This window comes from Lygodium microphyllum, chromosome 26 (genome assembly GCF_053477565.2).
Source record: "Lygodium microphyllum isolate KBCC chromosome 26, Lygodium_microphyllum_v1.1.10, whole genome shotgun sequence".
NCBI lineage: Eukaryota > Viridiplantae > Streptophyta > Polypodiopsida > Schizaeales > Lygodiaceae > Lygodium > Lygodium microphyllum.
In genome coordinates, this window is record NC_141160.1 from 78,175,512 (window position 1) to 78,196,455 (window position 20,944).

General features: G+C 39.9%; 1 protein-coding gene across 4 annotated transcripts in view; it reads left to right on the forward strand.

The window, feature by feature from the left end:
• The window catches only part of GCT (RNA polymerase II transcription mediator), a 121,930-nt gene that overhangs the window by 50,061 nt on the left and 50,925 nt on the right, over positions 1–20,944 (forward strand). For all 4 annotated transcript variants that reach the window (XM_087668561.1, XM_087668558.1, XM_087668559.1 and 1 more), the window contains exons 10-12: positions 16,193–16,516; positions 16,605–16,691; positions 16,786–17,092. In XM_087668561.1, the coding sequence (XP_087524687.1) occupies positions 16,193–16,516; positions 16,605–16,691; positions 16,786–17,092 (718 nt within the window). The remainder of the gene's footprint in view (positions 1–16,192; positions 16,517–16,604; positions 16,692–16,785; positions 17,093–20,944) is intronic.

Below are 20,944 nucleotides of genomic sequence, written 5' to 3' on the forward strand. Positions count from 1 at the left end.
ATCCCACAAGAGCTTTATGCACCATCACTCCTCATTTGGCATGGACTTGCTCCAAGCCTTCTTCTCTCTCTTACATGAGGATTTTTGAATCATTGGCATATGCTCATGTGCCTTCTAAGAAAAGGCATAAACTAGATGATAAGGCTGTTCTCTACATATTTATTGGATATAGTGCTTAAAGTAAAGGGCACCATCTTTATCAACCCTCTACAAGCAAGGTTATCGTCAACGGAGATGCTATCTTCGGTGAAAATGCTTCTCACCCCTTGTTGGACTGTAAAAAACAGCCTATTATTAATGCTTTAGACATCTTTGACAACCTACTACCACTTTTCCATAATGGTTCCATGGCTGATCCTTCTTCTCAACCCTCATTTCCACCACCTACACACATATTATAGCAGTCTATTTAGCCTGATTTATAGCCACAACAACATCATGATACCTTGTTCAAAGAGCAGCTCACTATTCTTGATCGGTTGGAGCATACAAGGGCTGAAATTCAGCAACCTAAAAGTGTCCCCCACTGGCTGCTAGACTCTCTTCGGGATAGCAAATAGCCTCTTCCTTTGGTTGCCCCAACACAAGCCTCTACTTGTAAGAAACAAGGTAATCTTCTTGCATGTGCATTGTTGGATACAACATGCAATAAAGAACCCTTATGTTATAAAGATACCTTTTTTAGATGATTGTTGGATGGAAGCAATGAAGCTAGAGATTGATTCCATCCATTAGAATAACACCTTGGGAGCTATGTGACTTGCCTCACGACAAGTGTGCAATAGGTATGAAATGGGTCCATAAGATTAAAAGAAAGATGGTTCTATTGACGGGTACAAGGCCCTGCTTGTTGCTAAGAGCTATGCCCAACAGCAAGGAATCGACTTTGAGGAGACTTTTGTCTCTACCTCTCACACAACTACCATCAGGAGTATTATTGCCCTTGCTGCCCACTTTCATTGGGAGGTGCATCAGTTGCATCAAGATGGCATTTCTCCATGGATATCTCAGTGAAGAGGTATATGTTTCTCAACCTCTAGGATTTGCAATTAAAGGTTGTGAGCACAAAGTTTGTCATCTCAAAAAGGCTTTGTATGGTCTAAAGCAAGCTTCATGGGCTTGGTATGCTCACATACATTCTTATCTATTGCATCCTTGATTTCAAAATAGCCATACCAAGGCTACTCTTTACATTCGACATCAAGGGCTTTATATTGATGACACGCTTGTCATTGGGACCAATGCCGGTCAAGTTGCAGCATGTAAGGCTGATTTACAGCAAACATTTGCTATGACTTATCTTGGTCTAATTCTCTGTTATTTGGGTATCCAATTTTTTATTGTTGAGGGGGGCATCATTATGACACAGTCCAAGTATATTGGACAACTTCTTCAACGCTTTCAGTTTGAGGATTGCAAGCCTGTGTTTACTCCCTTGGAGCCTGATTTCAAATTCACTTTTGATGATGGTAGTGGATCCTTTGATACTACTTTATATCAATAGGCTGTTGGATACTTGATTTATCTATGTCACATGAGGTTTGATCTTCGGTTTGCCATCTCCCAACTGAGCTAATTTATACACAGCCTTTTAGTACTTCATTGGCAAGTAGTGAAGCATGTCTTTCGGTATCTTAAAGGCACTCAAGATCTTAGCCTTTTCTACAAGGCCAATTCTTCACTCTCTTTGCATGGATATTTTGATAGTGATTGGGTTGGATGTTTAGATTCTTTTGTCTCTCATAGTGGCAATTGCTTCTTCTTGGGTACATCTCTTGTTTCTTGGTTTAGTAAGAAACAAACTACAATTGCTACTCCAGTTGTGAAGTTGAGTATAGAGTAGCATTCACGGCCACAATGGAGCGTGTTTGGGTCCGCAAGTTACTTGCAGATCTTCATATGCACCAAATGGCTTCGACACTTATCTATATTGACAGCTAGAGTGCTTTGGCTGTAGCACGGAACCCAGTGTTTCATACCCGTATAAAGCATATAAAAGTTCATTACCACTATGTTTGTGAGTGGATGTTAGTTGAAGAAATAGAGTTGTCTTACATACCCACACTGAAGACATTTCATGGAGGGGGGTTTGTAGGCTATCTTGTAGGCTATGTGCTGATGCCCTTTGATCCATGATTCGGGCTCCCTAGGCATTTTAAGTGTCATTGAATGTAGTTGTTGCTCCTAGTATCCTAGGCACTAAGTGACATTAGGGTTAGGGTTTATTTTAGGGTTTTGTATGACCGTTAAGCCATTAGGGTTTCATTTTTTATAATTTAAAGACTCTTTGTGCCTCATTTGCACATAAATGTGGCATTATTCAGTGCGATCGCCTTGAGCATTATACTATCTCTCACTCATACATTGCTTTTTATTCGTGATTGAGTATCATTGTGCTATCAATTAATTATTTCATTTACATTCATTTTCCATTAAGTTAATTGTACAATTGCTCCACGCTTGGGCCAACAATAACACAGTAGAAAAAGAATTTGTATAGAGTTGATGATTGATGAGTGGTTACCCACACAATTAAAAGATAGTACACACTTCCACTTATATGACCTGATTGGATGTGTGTGACCCGAACTCAAGTATATTAGAGTCAACTTTGCACACAAAAAGGATCAATGCCTTGAATTGTGCACTAGATCTACTAGAAAAATAGTTAAAATAGGCAAGATGGCATGATCATGAAATGTTTGTACATTGTGCATATGTAGGCTGAAAGCTTAAAATGCACATATCTTTGCATGGAAAACTCACATGGGAGTTTTCAACATTGTTTTTGTAATGTACTCGTAAAGAGCTTTCACATGACCACATATTGGGGGAGGGGAGGGGAGTGTTAGAGATTTATTCATCCCCAGGACATGCATTGGCAGGTTATTGTTGTACAGTTAGCACTCTCGGGCACAGTTATGCATTTCCTATTTATCAAGTTGGATAGCTCTATGTAGTCTGCAGGCCATTACCTATTTGTTAAGTCGGAGAGTTCTATGCAGTCTACAGGCCATTACCTATTTATCAAGCCGGACAGAGTTACACATTTCCTATTTATCAAGTTGGACAGTTCTATGCAGCCTATAGGCCATTACCAGCATTTTTGGGCAGTCCGACAGGCTAGACAGGTCATGTAGAGCGCCATGTGGCACCTCGTTTTGATTGCGGAACATTTCAACAGAGCGATTGTACTTGTGCAGCAATCGGTCAATTTTCTACCGGCTGCCCCGATTATTTTATTGCTTTTTTTCATGCCTATTTATCAGTAGCCTACCGGGTCATTCTTCACTTGTCATTTTAGGTGGAGAGAGAGATGGGTTAGTAGAGATACTTTGACAGCCTGTGTATACATTTGCCTTCTTCATTTCAGCATTCATCTATTGCAGATTTCTGCATCCTACTATTTGTTTCTCTGTCCCTATTCTCTCGTGTTCATTTTCTTTCAATATAGTCATATGCTTGACATGGCATCAGAACAACGTTGAGGGGCTGATTGATCGTAAGCAAACCTGAACGAGTGATTTTAGTGTGACAAAAGTTTGCATTTTCAGCATTTGAAGGCAGAGGCAAATAGGTGGAGCATGGGAGAGGAGTAAAGTTGTTGTGTTTTGCAGGTTTTTGTTGTTTGTGAAGGAGTAAAGGTTGCGTTTTCAGCCTTTTGGACAGATTTTGAGTTTTCATTTGCTTTTGGTGGTTGAAACAGGTTCAGATGAGTAGAGGAAACCCTAGCAAGCACTTTTTGCAGAGTTGGAGGGGGTTGCCCTTGTATTTGTGCAGGTTATTAAGGTGACAATGTCTTTTGAGATTGATGTGGAGTTTTAGGCTATTATGGACCATAAGGTCTTTGTGTTACCAACTCTTCGTTCGAATGGAGCTCAATGGGAAAAATTACTGCATCTGCCGGTAATGATGCTTACCATCTTGGAGTTGTATGATTTGGTGGAGCTCGTGACCAAGGCTATATACCATCCTACAGCTTGTGATGCCTCTAGGTGTTTTACTGATGAGAATGTTGAGTTACTTATGGCAGAGGCACGTTGGGATAAATTGAATGACCACATTTGCGCTTTCCTCTTTCTTTGTTGCACTCCACTCATTATTACTCACATCGAGCATTGAATAGTTTCTCCGGAGATATGTTTGGATTCAATTGTATAAATGCTTATATATATATTGTTGAACTAGGGCCCCATATGCATTGGGGTGGTGCTCATCAAATGACATAGATTGAGGCTGTTGCTTGTGTGCTCTTTTGGCACGTCTAGAATGTGAAAGCCAAGCATTATATCAAGAAATTTTGGTGTTGAGCTACCTGTGCCAATGCATTCATAATCAATTGCACTGGAAGCATTGCATTTTTGTCATCTTCCTTCAGTGACTCATAGATTCCACTAGAAAGAGATACATTCACTTGTGTAGCATTAGTGTGCTGCTGTTCAACATTGACATATCCTTCAATTGAACCTACACTATGTAACGATTGCTCCTTAGTAGGGGATATTGAGTTGTCATCACTTGCATCTCGCTCCTTGTGAGACATTTTTAGAAATTTCACGGTTCCGTCATTGGGACATCACCTTGAGACAACCAGAGCTTATCCCCTTAGGAAAGATGTCCCAATGACGGAACCGTGAAATTGGCATGTAGATCTAATCTATAGGGCATTGAACATAAACTTATAGTATATACACTATTCAGTTTGGAAAGAAAATGATACAAAGAACGTAAGAGCTAGAGCGCTCTTGCACAATTTTATGACGTGCCCATTTTATCAACTATTGCCACAGATCCACTCTTTTTGCTAAGGATTCCTCGTGTGCCTCGCTCTTGAATGGACTAGATTTTCTTCAATTGCTTGTTGTTAGTTGCTTTTACCAACCTTGACCAATGAGCTTTGAATCTTTCTTAATTACACACTCAAAGTAGTATGCCTTCAAGCATACAGAACCACAATCATTCCAATGTTGACTAACATGACATTGAGAAATGCATCCATGGTCTCTCATTGTTGCCACAATACAATCAATGAAGGACTCGCAAAAATCTTAGTTTGAAATTGACCAAATTTGCCAAATAATGCCTTAGCCCTAAATGCCTAACAATCCTAGAGCATTTGTCCTAAGATTGGATGCTGAATTTAATGCTTTTAATTGCTGGAAAATTAGACTTGCATGTTTGAATACATTTTTCTTGATGTGTGTTCCGAATCTTCAATGATTTGATGATCCAAAACAAGGGGCGAATCGGGTTTTGGTTGGAATGTTTTCAACAAGCTATCGTACACCCAAAATGATTGATTTCTACAAACCCCAGCCATTTATCTGTTGTAAACAAAAAACCGTAATTCTGATCTATTGTAAAACAAATCTTACACATCCCAAGAGAGGGAAAGGAGAAGAAGAGATTGATTCGTGGCGGTTTAGCACCTCGAGATGGCTGCAAAACACTCTCCTCTTATTGTTTGTTGTGAAAAATTAGCAAATCAAGCATCTCCTTTTGTTTGCTATAGCTCTTCAAACTTGGGCTGCTCCAAAAGTTTTATAGAAAGAGAGATAAAGAGGGCTCTGAATGACCAAGATCAAGTTTCCAAATGAATAACCAGTTGTCCCTTAATCAAATCACGTTTTTGATTAAGGGCTAATTAATGACTTGATCATTAATCATAAGTGAGGTGTTCGTTGGATGAAACTTTAGCTCAGGGCTCGTCTAATAACTTAAGTGCCCTAAGTGAGCTGCTTATTGGGTCAAACTTTCAATATAACTCAATTCTAAGGTGTAAACTTTTAGTTTAATGAAAGTTTCATATTGCACCTTGTTCCTTTTGCCTTATTGTTGTACCACATAGCTTACACACTTGTCCATTGCATAACTAGTTTCAAATCCTTCACAACCCGAGCAATGGTCATCATGCTAAGAGCTAGGGGTACTAGAGATCTTTGTGAAGTTTGATTAAATCATTAAGTTCATTTCTCATTTTGGTGATAATAGCACCTCAAGGCAAGATATTTGCAGCTGAACCAAGGGGTAGCCCATTCTCAAATTATTGTGGCTTGCATGCAAGAGATTGTAAGCCAATCTATATTCAGATTGTTGTACTATGAAGCGGCAAATTGTGCCCAAGCAATGTTGATCATTTATGACAGACCATTGTGTTGACCTTTAAGAGGGATCAGTCTATAGCTCTATATATTTCAAATTAGAGCAATACAATTAAAGAAATACTGCAAGGGGCTTTAGTTGTTTGGGCCAATCATGTTTATTTTCAGATTTGTGTATTTAATACTTGCTGCAATTTGATTTAAATCAGGTTTATACCACCCTTGCTAAGAAGGAAGATTGGTTTCACAATTAGTGAAGTTTGAGACCTTTAGTGGAATACAATAGAAGATGAAAATTTTGGGTGGGTGTGTAGAACAAGAATGGGGAATGCGATAGAAATGGAGAGATCACATTTTGAGAACAAGATATTATATTAACTTATACATTATACAATAGGTAAATTTAGAAAATTTTCATAATTTTGAAATAATTTTTTTTGAAAGTATTTAAAGACACTCTAAAAGTACACTCTACACATCATGTTGCACTATTAGAAAAACAAAATGAGTGTCACATCAACTATTAAGACCAATTGATGTTGCAAAACTAAGTTTGTACTACCCAAAAGTCTAAAGTGTAAAGACTTAAGACATAGTTACTTGGAACAAGGAATGGACGGAATGGGGAAAATGCCCAAGGTCAGGGAATGGGAACAAGAGAACAACACGTGTCTTAAGTGTCTCAAATATGTCTTGCGACCTAAATTGCCCCAAATTGCCACAAACTACCCCAATAGCCCCCCAATGGTAGAAATTACCCAAATTGCCTTAAATGTCCCAAAATTGCCACAATTTCTCCACATTGCTTTCAATGCCCAAAAAATGCCACAAATTTCCAAATGTCTCGAATGTCTTTCTAATTGCTTGAATACGCCTCAATGTTCCAAATCGACCCAAATGCCCCAAAATTGACTTGATTACTCCCATAACTCCAAATTGCCCTAAATTTCCCCAAATGTCCCAATCACCCCAAATTTCCTTGAAATTACACAATATAAATGGGTGATTACCTTGGAATTGAGAACAGGTCTGAAATTTGATTGTGATTTGCAAGAGTTGATAATGTATCAAATATGAACTCTGCATGGATTCATGATTGGCTTGTGGCTTGTCTTGATACTTTGAATCTTCATGTATAGAGAGAGAGAGAAAGAAATAAAGAAATATTAACGTCTACATAAGGCCAATGTGGCCTATGAGACAAAATCCAGAGTACATCCATGTCTAATGTCATCTCATCAATAAGGTAAAGATAACATTACAAATAAGTGGGTGGCCTATGAAACAATATTGAAAATCACTATATGATGGGACTATACTAGGGTTGAACCATGTGTAGTGTTGTTCCATTGATAGAAAAAAAAAGGGAAAGGAAAGGAGAACCAGATGTGATAGAACCATGTACAAGAGTGTGGTGGAGACTATGGGATGTAGCTGATCTCAAGATCTGCATATGATCTCAGCTATGATGCGGTCCCTAGTTGCTTCATTGATATGCCTGGTGGTGAGTCTTCAGTGTCTTGTGATAATGGCTCTAATCCGTCTATGGTGTGGCCTCCTCGGATGTGGTCTTGGTAGACGGGGTCGTTGTGCTTGACGAAGGGAAATGGCTCTATCCAATGTGACCTCTGGGTGGCTCTGTCTCTGCTAGGCTAGTAGTGTCAGTAGGGTCAGCTCTGTAGAAGAAGTCTGTCACTGCTCTCTATGTATGTACCTCTGGGTGAGCTGGCCTCCTGTGTTTCAGTAGTGCAGTTTGGCACCTCTCGAGCTCTAGGAGGAAAAGACCTAGGCATGGTACCATTCTCGTATGTCATAGTATACTGTGCATTTGCATATGTAGTGCTCCTTTGTATCAAGCTCTTGACCACAAAGTTGACAAGTCCTATCCTCTGCTATGGTATTTGTCCATTTGCCTGTCTCCATCTATGTGAGGAGGTGCGAATTTTTCTGATAGCAACCTATACGTTGTGGGAGAGATGGGTGTCCATATATGCTGGCCGAATAGTGAAACCATCATCAGAGAGACAATAAATGACTCTTGTAGAACTCCATCCTCGATCCTAGAGGGAGTGGTGGATGGATCCATGTCCTTGCTGTCTCAATCCTCAAGATATCAGCTCTGATCACCTGGTTCAACTCTGATCGGCTGAGAGAAAGTGTAGTGCAGTCAAGGCTATAATCCAAAGGTGGAAGACGGTCAATTTCCAAACCATGTAGGCTCATCCAAATAACCATTTGTGAAAACCAATAGTTCTTCTCGCCTCCTGCTGCTAGTTGTCTAGATGAGGTTAGTGCCAATCTAGAGTATCTATGGCGTGGAAGTTCCCATAGTCTGTGCCAAAAGGTTAGTGCCCTGAAGAGTGCCTCCGTAACTATAGGTGTTGCCCCTAACTCTGCTCTGACAATGGGATGTGGGTTGGAGGGCTTACTCCTAATCATGCTTGCTATCATCATGATCAATGGCCTTTCCATGCTATCCCAACCATAGTAATAATCCCTCTCTTCTCCAATCTAATCAGTGAGTGGGCTAAGATGCTTGTGATACAAGCTGCAACCCCATACCTCTGCTCCATATAGTAATGTAGGTGTGACTAGGGTGTCAAATAATCAGAGTTTGGTGCGGGGCTCGTGGAACTGTATGTGAGCACATTGACTCGAGAGTGCCCCTAGTGCTGCGTATCCACGTGCTAGACGTGCCTCTGATGCCACTCTCAACGAAAAACGTGGGCCAGAGAAGGTGACTCCCAAATAGACATATTCCCTCACATGCTCCAATATCTCCCCCAAATGTGAAGTGGTACATAGATCTAGTCACCCATGCTGCTGAAGTATTGAAAACCATGGTTTTGGTCTTCCCAAGGTTCACTGTGAGGTCTTTATCTCTACAGAAGATGTGCAAAGCATCTAGATGGCATTGCAATCCCTCTGGTGAATGTGAAATGAGAACAATATCATCTGCATACAATAATATCTGTATCAGCACCCCTGCCAGGCTGGCTCCACCTCCTCCTCGGTATTTGTCATCAGACACTTCATCTATGTATAGACCAAACAATGTGGGTGAAAGTGGACATCCTTGTTTCACTCCTATGGTACTGTCAATCCTCTCTGATAGCCCCCTAGGTACTCGTACATGACCTATCATTGCCTCATATAATGCATAGATATGCCATCGTATACCCTCTGGTACTCCGATGTCTTGCAATCTCTGCATGATGTGTGTACGAGGGCACCGTATCAAAAGCTTTGCGAAAGTCTACAAAGCAACAATAGATCCTCTTGTCTCGGGCTCGACCCTCCTTAATAATGGCTCTAAGTGTGAGACTATGGTCTAGCGTGGTATATCCTTGATTGAAACCTGCATGTCCTTGTGCTCTCTTGCCTTTCATTTCAGTCCACTCACTAAGTTCATGCTCCAATATAGATCCATATATCTTGGCCAAAGTATGACCGATCATGATAGTCCTGTAGTTGCTAGGAATTAGGGGATCACCACTTTTAAACAGTGGAATTATAGTATCGTCTGACCAACTCATAGGGAAACCTTCACATACTACTCTATTGAACATATGTCCAAGCATGTGAGAAATGAGAGAGAGAGAGAGAGAGAGAGAGAGAGAGAGAGAGAGAGAGAGAGAGAGAGAATGAAATGAAATGATATATTAACGTCTACAAAAGGCCAAAATGACCTATGAGACTATGAGTTACAATCATGTGTATGATGGTACAACTGTCTGGGAAAAATATGTAGCACAAAGCAAAATAAGAAAGGAAACTAACTATGGCTATGTGTAAAACATAGAGCTCTATCTAGTAACAATGAGCTCCAAATGGTACAATCTCATGTGGATATGGAGGGCCTAGCCCTAGCCCTAGCAATAATCCCTTGTATCCGCCTATGAAGGTGTCGTTGGTGTCTGTGTTGAGGCCTAGGACGTCTGAATCGTCTAAGCTGAACGGCTCGATCAATCAGTGCTCCTTGTTTGTGCGTGGACTGTGGTGGTGAGAGAGGCTCTCGTGTGGACTGTGACTGTAACTGTATTGAAGTCTTCTGAGTCTCCTTTGCAAAGAAGTTTGTGAGCTGCCTTTGTGGAGGGTCTCGGAGTCCTGGAGCAGCTGTACTCCTAAGGCGCATGTCATGAAGCCATCATATCTCAGGAAGAAGTAGGTGCACACTAGGGGAATGGAGATGGATGAATAGGTGGTAGGAGTGTTACACAAGCAAGAATGAAAAAAGTGTAATACAAGCAAGAAGAAAAAATAGAAAAACAATAATTTTTTGTTAGCAAGCCTAGAACGGTTGTTCCAAATAGGGCATATCAGGGAATGGAGAGAGAGAGAGAGAGAGAGAGAGAGAGAGTGTAGGTGCACACTAGGGGAATGGAGATGGATGAATAGGTGCTAGGAGTGCAACACAAGCAAGAAGGAAAAAAGTGTATTACAAGCAAGAAGAAAAAATAGGAAAAACAATAATTTTTTGTTAGCAAGCTTGGAATGGTTGTTCCAAATAGGGCATAGCAAGGGGAATGATAGGGAATGATAGGGAATGGGCCAGGGGATGGTAGGGAGTGTTCCGTGCCTGTTTCATTTCCTCGGAGGGTTTGGAATGCGTTAGGTTGTTCCTATAGGAGGCCAGGATGACCGTTCCTTGTTTCTATGGCTCGAGAGTTGGAAATCTAAAGGCTTTAGTATAAATCATAAGAGAGCCAAGGCTTGAGTGGCAAGGCCAATAGTAGATACAAATATCAAATTTAAATTGAGCTAAACTGCTTACTTCCTTGTTCCAACTTATAAGGGAAGAACATTCCCCTAGTCTATGGCCCCATTCTTGCAATTTCATGTTGCTATGAATGATTGAAAGACATTCTTATCCTATGGAGGATAGCAAGGTATTGATTGAACAATGAAAATAATGCATTTCTTTTTTTATTGGCCAACTTTTAGGCATGATGTTGACGCCTTTGTGTGTATATTAGAAGGTTAAGTATGATCGACAATAGGCGTTGGAATTGTTAAACCATTGCCTATTTATGATAGACCATGGGAGAGCATAGCCATGGATTTTAGCTTTAACCTTCCTAACATACCTATGGGAATGATGGGATTTGCACCATCATATGCGGGTTCATTCAACAATCCCATTTATTCTGATGAGAAAAAAAATTATTCACCATCTCAGCTGGTAGAAAAGATTAGTATTGTGGCTTATAGGTTGAAACTTCTAGATCATTTGATTAATAACTTAATCAAATGTAATTGGCAAGATTAAAGCATCTCAAAATTTTACATCCCTATGGCATACCTTCTCTTGAAATCCTTGCAATCATCATGGATTGCATTGGATTGTGCCAAAGGAAAAGCATACTGTACTAGAATCTCCATAAGGCATCACAATCACAACATTGGCCATGGTTGTCCAACCATGCCATATGCCCCAAACCTTGCTGAAAAGAGCACCAAGAAAGTTCAAGTGCCATGGGAAACTCCTTGCCTGTTGGGGGGAGATGATATGGTGGACTGTTGAGACATGTCGATGCCATGCCGTGTCATGTCGATCTCCGTGCCGTGTTGGGTTCCTAGCTCGAAAGGGGAGCCGTGACGTGCTGTGGCATGTTGAGTTGGGGTGTCATATTGAGATGGTCTGTGGCACAATGCGCATGACCGACGATGGGTCCAAGGGGGACCCATAAACATTATTTCAAAAAGTTTTTAATAAAACGGTTTAAAACATAATAAGAAAACATTTTAAAACATCATTTAAAACGTTTTAATACGCTGAAATTGATCAGAATTTGATGTCAAAATTGAGGCAAAAGCTTATGCCAAACTGATCATGAATTGATCTCAAATTGATGTAAAAGTATAGTTTCAGAACCGTGATAACAACCAAACTCATTTATATAAACCTCATAGTGAGTAGTATACTGAGTACTGATCCCATGGCAGACATAATGGCAACACAGTACCTTCGATGCATGCTGAATACATCCGAGATCCACTACATATGCGAGCTTTCCATAATTGGAGGAGTGTAATTGCTACCTCCCCTTTGAGCACTAGGTAATACTTCGGACCCTTGCTCTGCTAAACTTGATTTAGCCCGTATTGAAGTTGGCTGTAATTGAAAGGCATCTAGGTAAATTTAGAATAAGTGAGGATGGTCTACCAAGTCATCCTCTTCCATCCACTTTGCATTTATTGGTGAAACAATAGTGAAGCTTTACCAATAAGTATTTGGAGACTTTATCTCTTAACTTTACTTACTCAAACCTCCACTAGCTTGTAGGTCTTTCTTCCCTTTAAGCATTGCAATGCTTTATACTTTCATATTGCTGTAATTCCAACTTACTTAATATGTAACATTGCATCTAGTTCATTAGCCCCTTGTGTACTCGACACAGTAGGAGCACCGGATGCATTAGGAAACATTCTTGTTTGCATACCTTGGACCATTGCAATGTGATTATGCATGGAAATTTGTATACTACTAACCATACTAAGATACATTTTCGCATACATTGCATACATTGCATGCATTGCTAGCAACATTTTTCCTCATGACCAACATTATTCGGAGCATTTGCATGACCAACATCAATACCATGAGTCCCAAATATAGTGGACTGCATATATGCATTGCCAAACTTGCCACTGTGCCCTAGCATTATGCCAACATTGTTATAGATGGGGTTATGCATATTACCAGCCATACTTGAATACATTGGGCCTTGCGTACCATGCATTGGTTGCTACATACCATAAGGAGTAGTGTCATACATCCTCGTATGCAGTCCTTGATCCACCGTAGCATGGAAACTAGTGTTACCACCAAAGTACCCTTGTTGCCTGCATGCCTTGCTATCCAAAAAGCATTGGATTGGCACTTTTAAGTTGGCCTTGGATATGCATCAATTGCTCCACTGACATTCTTTGCTTATGCGCACTACCCACATTTAGAACATCATGCTGTTGTATTGACTCTTTCTTCGATGCATCTTGCTATCCCGATGCTCTTAAAGACTATTTCCTCTTCTTGCCTTTGCTGCCCTCCTTTAAGGGCTCAAAAAATGTTTAAATTGAGGATCATTTGCCAATTGCAGAATCATTTCAGCTGCTGTCCTTAGCTGATCTTTAAACTGGTCATCAAATTCCTATTTCTCTTGGTGATTATCAGCTTTTAAAAGGCCTAGAATGACCGACATTTTTGTCTAAACCAACATTATCAGCTTGCTGTCCATGCTAGGCGCCTTATCCAAGATTAGGCATTGCATTTTTCCCAATACTTTTTGAGTTTTTAGATTCTCCATCATCCTTGCTTGATCACATCTCACTATTTGAAGCTATTCTTGTTGTTTTTAGCTGTATACAATTTCAGCACTAGAGCAAAGCTTGTAACCTTCAATCAGGTGTCTCGGGCCCACCAATTCGAGGGAATTGATGGTATCTCGGCTATGGAACCATGAAACTAGCCTTCCTCGGGTAGGGTGGTAAATAACCTGATGTAGCACTAATTATAGCAAAGCATAAAATTCTCATAAACTGAAAATGCACACTTTATCACTTGCAGCACTAGAGCATAGCTTTTAACCTTCAATTAGGTGCCTTGAGCCTACCAATTCGAGGGAATTGATGATATCGCGGCGATGGAACCATGAAAATAGCCTTCCTCAGGTAGGGTGGTAAATAATCTCATTTAGCACTAATTATAGCAAGCATAAAATTCACATAAACTAAAAATGCACACTTTATTACTTTAATCTTGGATATTAGATACCCTGTTGGCCCCAAAATTGGTGGTCTTTATTTATATTATATCACAAATGGAAGGAGTACAACTGAGATCCTTCAATCTCCTTTGCTAATCCAAGTGCTGACCAGTAAGCCTTCAATCCAATTTGCCCCTCGGTTTGCTTGGGATTGGTCTCCACCCTATTTCTTGAAAGACAAATTCAGTCCCAAATCTGATATTGGTTGGTTGGCCTCTTGAATCTCCCTTAAATTCCTTAATTTTAGTTGCAGTAATTCAAGTCCTAGGCCCTCAATTCAAATTATGCATCTCGAGGCATCTATCAACACCCTAATTTCTTTTGTAAATTAGGGTTTACAATAGAGATTGACTGAAATCTCTTTCTTTAATGGCTCAAACTGTTGGAAAATGCTAAGATAACTTGAGAAATAGTCGGGGGATGAGAGAGAATGGTGTAGAGAGAAAAATTTTAGAGTTTCATTGCGAGAAATGTTGAAAAGCTACTGCTGCCCTACTCAAATAGCCATGGAAGCTGTCATCTACAGCTTAGGACTACCAGAAACACCACTATCGCCTCTTGTATGTTGTCATCTGCACCAAAAAGATCTTGAGTTGCTGATACTTGCTTTTGGATAGCTCTAACCTGCTGTTACATGTTGTCTAACTGATCTATGGTGGGTGCAAATCACATCAACAGCCTCTCCTTACTCTCTAACAACCTCCTTCTCTCTCACAATGGTTGGTATAGATCACCACAAACCCCTAAAAACGTTTTTCCCACTTGAATGGGCAAATTTTGACAAGTGGCAGCTTTCTAATTTCATTTTTCAACATTATACAACTTATCAAATCAATTTTTAGAAGATTAATTTTAAAAATTATTTTAATAATTATTCTAGTGCGCAGAAAATCAATTTCACCAACCAAGAATTAAATTGGCTAGGCCAATTTGTCTTTCAAGTATCCTTGAGTAGTTATTAACCCTTAGAGCAACATTAATTACTTAATTAATACCTAGTATGTAATGCCACTACTAACACTAGTGGTCAATAAATTGATATAGGCCAAAATCTGACATTGGGTAACACCTAGTTCCTATCAAACATAACTTGTTATAACTTTTGCCTTTGGCACTCAGTTCATACTCTGGGTGCTTGGCCTATTACCATGAAATAGCTGCCATGTGCATCATATGCGTAACAACCTTACACATTTGATTATTAACTTAATCAAATGTTATCGGCTTGATTAATAGCTTAATCAAATGTTATTGGCAAGATTAAAGCATCTCAAACTTTCATGGCCTTGTGACATATGGATTAGTAGTTAGAGTAATGCTGTGTTGAACTAGGTTTTAAGTTTTCATTTGAAAGTCCAAGCGCATTAAAGTGCAATATATTGTTGTGAGGATTAAGATTGAGTTGAGAACCATTGCTTTATAGAGGGCTTGGTTAATGAGCCTAGTTGCCCCCTCATGCAAACTAGCAAGCATGTTGTAGATGTGTTCACCAAAGCTATTCCGAGGACCAATTTTGATCTACTTCTTTTCGTCATGGGTATAGGTGAAATGCAAATTGAACCTGAAAAAGATGTGTAAAGAGAGTCATCTTCATTTGTACAGTCTGTATTCGTGGTTGTAAGGCTGAATTGTAAAAGCAACGCACAGAATATTTTTCAGTTGAAGCCTGAAGGTAGGAATTTACTGATTTGATGGTGTACTAATAGTTTGTGGTCAATACTTCAGCCATCCTAGAGTTAGACCAATTCCAATTTTGGTGCAAGTCTTGCACTTTCTGATTTGTATTTGGTTAATTCAAAGAACGGGATTACTCATTCATCTGAGCTGTTGTCTTGTATTCAAACCGCATGCTCATCTCAAAACAAAGCTCACAAGAATGCCTACTCAGAAGGCACAAAAAACACATATATGAATCTGTCAAAATTTATGATTTTCCCTCATGGCCTTGCCGGACATTTGCACACGTCAGACTTGTGGAGCTACATGTCTTATAATTCCCATTGTTTGCTCAACATTGTGTCTTCGATAGTGCTGAATAACAAGATATCTTTTGCAAGTATGTTGGTATATTGAGCTTTCTAGTTTATCGTTTATGGATGTATGCATGTTTGTTTCAATGTTGCCACACAGCTCTTCTAGCTTGATTGCTTAAGGAGGTTGTTTATAAATCAGATGTTCTATGTCTTAATGGTTGTTAATCTTGTCAAATGAAGATCTGGGAATGTTCAGTTAGTCTGAAATGAATACAACCTTCTAGTCTTGCTCGGGCTTGATAGCTTGACTTGCAACTTACATACAAACCTCTGTATCTTTGTTTTTTGGCAGCAAGCACAAATCTGTAACAGGTCACCTCTCAACTGAGCTGCCTCTGCCCATGGTCTCATCTTATAACGGTGTGCATGCTGAGATTTATTTTGGGCATAACAGCAATGTAAGCCCATTCTCATCTTCAGCTACTATGTTATCGACTGCAAGCAGGAGCCTAAAATCCGAACAAAATACAGGGGATACTGTCGCAGTGACGACAGACAGAGGTGGTGAGACTTCTGCAAAGAGCAGTCACCAGTTTGAAAGAATTTTGTTATATCCACCAGAAGCTGTACTTGTTCCCTTTGTGCCATTGGTACCAGCAAGGACATTTTTGAAGAGGTTTTACTATTTGTTATCATTTTGTGCTGCATAAATCATCAATTCTTTTCTATTTGATTTGAAGCATCTTTACACTCTTCAAACACAGGTCTTGGATGCAAAGTTGGGCTGGGAAAACATGGATTGAAGAAGAGGTTCAGGCAGTGCTAAAAAGTGGCAGTAGCTGCTCCTCCCGGTAAAGTTGTCAGTTCAAAGATACTAAGGACACTGATTGTTGTTTCTTAAAGTTGCCACTCTGGCTAAAAGTACATACTGAATTGCATATGCAGTGTCTATAAGGCATCTAGCAATGACAGACTGGAGAACACGCCCACAACCAATTTGCCTTTTGGTGTGAAGAGTCCCAGCAGTAAAAGCAGTAGCAGCAGTACCAGCAGCAGTGATGGCAGCAGCATTGAAAACAGCAGTAGCCACTGTAGTGGTACTTCAAGTGATACTGATGCAGGAGGGGGAGTACCTGGTGAACTAGAAGCCGATGCTGAATCCCTTGTTGCAAAGGGAAACACCTTTAAGCAAGCTCAGGTGTCCACTGGACAGCCTACAGATGATGGTTTAGATGACGTGAAGGGCTTTGAGGTACTGATCAGTCAAATATGACAAGTCTGTATTATCATGTTATGGTTCTGTCGGATGTTTTGTATGTGTGTGCACGTGCGCATGTGCATATTCGGTGTTCATCTTTTCAGTTTCTCTCTTATTTCATGGCTCTTTATGACAGTGACTATATGATTGTGCTCCATGTGGTGATATTGATGGTTTCATATTTTGTGTTTTTGCAATATCTCTGTTTACTTTTATTGTGCTGCTAACCTCCCTTGTAGCATCACTCCCTTTTGAATGAACATAAACAAACATTGCTTCACAGAAATGTGTGTATGTGTGTGTGTGTGTGTGTGTGTGTGTGTGTGTGTGTGTGTGTTTTCTTGTTCGTGATGTTTACTGTATAGATTAGAATCAAAGCTACAGGTAGGTCTCGTGATGTCTATCTCCTCAACTTTTACATTTGCACCTGGGTAGTCCAAGGATGAACTATGTGTGTTAGGGCTTGGCATTTCTGCTTAAGCATTTTCATGATTCTGTTTTGTTCACAGGTGCCATAAATTGCTTTGTTCTTTCTTTCTGGTTTGAGAGAGAGAGAGAGAGAGAGAGAGAGAGAGAGAGAGAGAGCTTTCTTGGATCAAGTATTGGCACCTTTGGGTATCTCGGACAAAGAGGAGATGGTTCAGCACTCTGATTCTGAACATTTTGAGCCAGTTGTTAAATGTAGCAAGCATATTGTAAATGATCCCGTGTGTGGGGCAAGTGGTTTGTCCTTTGAAATGCCTCTCTTGTTGTCCTATGCCCAAGTTGCCAGTCAATCAGATGGTTCTGAGGGGTTGGATTGGGAGCACTTACCAGATTTTGCAAATACTTTGCTTGGGGATTATGTTGAACATAATCAAAATTATTTTTTGGGTTTCGATGAAAACGATGTTCTCGATACCTATGTGGACACAAAGAAGGTACTTAAATCTTTTTCCTCTTTTCATGAATGAGGGGTTCTTATTTTTCATGGCCAGAATTCCCATCTTATCATCAATAAGGCCATGGCTACAAGCCATTTTACAGGAGGAATGTGTTGAGGAGATTTTTGTGGGTCCTAGAGGATTTTATGAGGTTATGCTTAAGTCATTGGAACAATGTGTTGTGCTCTTGAGCAAGCTCCCCTTATTTTTCGATAGGAAGTATCTTGAAGCCCAAAGTAGGACCATCATGCTGCATACTAGATGCACTATTTAAATGATGCAACACTATCCTTTTTGTTTGAATATTTTGTCACAAAGTGACCCGATTTGCCGTGAGAAACAGTGGCCTCTAATGCTCCACATTTCAGACGAAACCTTAATGGATGCATGCCCAGAGAATTGACACAGCCATTTAGGACACTTCTTAGCAGTGTCCCAGAGCATGCACACTCTTCCACTTTATTGCATGAACATTTGGAGAAACCAAGACTTTCCCAATCGCCACCATGGCATCAATCAGAAGTGACCAGTATCCTGCTGAACAACCTTCAACTTCCACCAAAATTGGACATTATTGGGCAGGAAGTGCACAATAAAAAGGGGAAGAGCCCTGAAACTTTGCTACATGGTGAGACTTCAGTCTCAAGGTGTTTTTTGTACCTATTTGTGTCATAAGAATAAAACTCCTCAATCAGTCTTTAATGATAAAGGACTGTTGAGCTCTAGGGCAGCTTTTAATTTGAGGTCTCAAGGGGAGAGATGGTATGATCCACCTGCATGCCTTGTGTTTGATAAACAGGGCAAGGTGATTACTGCTGGGGACAGAAGATACCCGTGGCAAAGCAAAGAATCTGGATCAGCTGTCTACTTTCAATGTGAATAGTAATGAACAAAATGGTTTTGTTGTATTGGTGGATTTCTTGGATGAGGATGTTCTTGCTGCTTTGGCAATTAAGGAAAAAGGGAGGTAGGTTCAGCCTCAACCTTGATTTCTTGTGATTATTCTCCATGAAGTTAGCAACATAGTATGTCTGGTGTTTGCTCTCCCAGCAAACAACATGTTAACTTGAGAATTTTGCATTCCAATGACATGTATATTTTATGTGCTATTCAGCATAAAAGCCATAAGAAAGCTGGCAGAATAGTATTGCTATGGTTAGAGGTTTTAAGTTGTTATATGCACAGGTCCCTGTAGGGAAGCACTCCCGTGTTTTGGTGATTGTGCATAAGAAATTTCACCTGGTGTCGATTAAAAAAGATGTGTCAGGCCGATTTCTTGTTATTGAGATTATGTATGATTGTGAATGTGGCTGGATGGTGTCTATGCACCGAATGATACTTTACACTGTCGTGAATTATGGCAACAACTTTAATCATGTCTTTCACTTCGCAGGCAAGGCCTTCTGATGGGGGATTTTAACATGTGTGTGGATCTCTCTCACTCTACATCTCCACATGGTTTGATGGATGCATCTGAAAGTCACTACTAAAATGCTTTTGCATCAATGGTTCTGAAGCTAGACTTTTTCCCATTAGACCATGGTTACACCTTTGATTTACAAAGTGCTTGAACCTGGAGTTGTTTGGACCACATGTTTGTCATGAATGATGATTCATTCTCGCTACAGGTTTTGGAAATCAAGATTTTGCAACGTTATGTGCCTTTTGATATTTTTCCCTTAAAAGTCTAAGATGCTTAAACAACATGTTTATCTTTTTGGGCATTATTTGAGGAGGTTGCCATTGCATTTTAATTCTTTCTTCCTTCGGCATGAAATATTTGACGGCTACACGCAATAGTCATTAGATTAGTTTTCAATCGATATTCCAATTAAGGGGCTTGCCTCTTTGATTTGTGAGTCTCTAACGTGCAAAGAGTTACCATACAGTATGGAATCCATTATGCTACACTTCATAGACAAAGATTGGATGCTGCTGAAAAGCTTCTGGCATTGGTGCATTCTCTTTTAGTAGATTTGCTAGACGATCGCCTAGCTGCAATCTTATGAGTGTGCTAAGATATTATATAAATATCTCCCAAGTGGTGGAACAGGTCCCAATATGTGGCAGCATGTTTGGAAACATTCTAACCCAATGGATAGCGAAATGTTTTACCATACCATTAGATAGCATTAGATATGCCTAGTGAGTCATCAGCTCAATATTCTGAAGAAAGTAAAAGCAATCATCAACATATGCATGCAAAATTGAAGTGATTATGCTTGCACAATTATCCATGGATATAGGGAAATCTTTTTGGCCATTGAAAGTGTGGGAGAAAAGCATCGATTCCTTTATGTCTGAAATAATCAAAGTTCTTGCAATAAAGGTAGGATGCTGGATGTCTTGGTACAAGATTTGGACTATGATGGTAACTTTCTTGTGTCCCAACTTTGGCATTGAGGTCTTTGGAAAATGAAAGCTTTCTTTTTGGGAGAGATTGTTTGGACATACGATTGGGTAAACAACAAAGATGGAATCAGGTGCTTCAATAATGGGTAATTCTTTAAGGGACTCATGACTTGCCTTTGGTGCTTGTGAGCACCGCCAAGCTAATTACTTACCTAAAAAGGGAATCCAACAGTGCACAAAGATGTTTTAGAGGAAGGAAATGTTTTGACTTTTCCATCTGTGAGATGGAATTTGGGTTCACACTTTGGGTTGCGATGGCAATTAGTTGGGGTGTCCTTTCCAGAACTTTTGATTGTCTGAGATTTGGCAGATATCATGGATACTTGGCTTATCTCCCATTAGTTCTTGCCTGGACAAGTTATTGGGCTTTGTGGTCAATTTACATTGATTGCAATCATAGGATTTTTGCAGGTTTTTAGATTGAAAAATGGTTTTGTTTTCTCAATCTTTGTGGCAAGCCTTGCATGATTGCTTTATGCTTCCACACAAAAATCAGTCCAACCATTTCTGG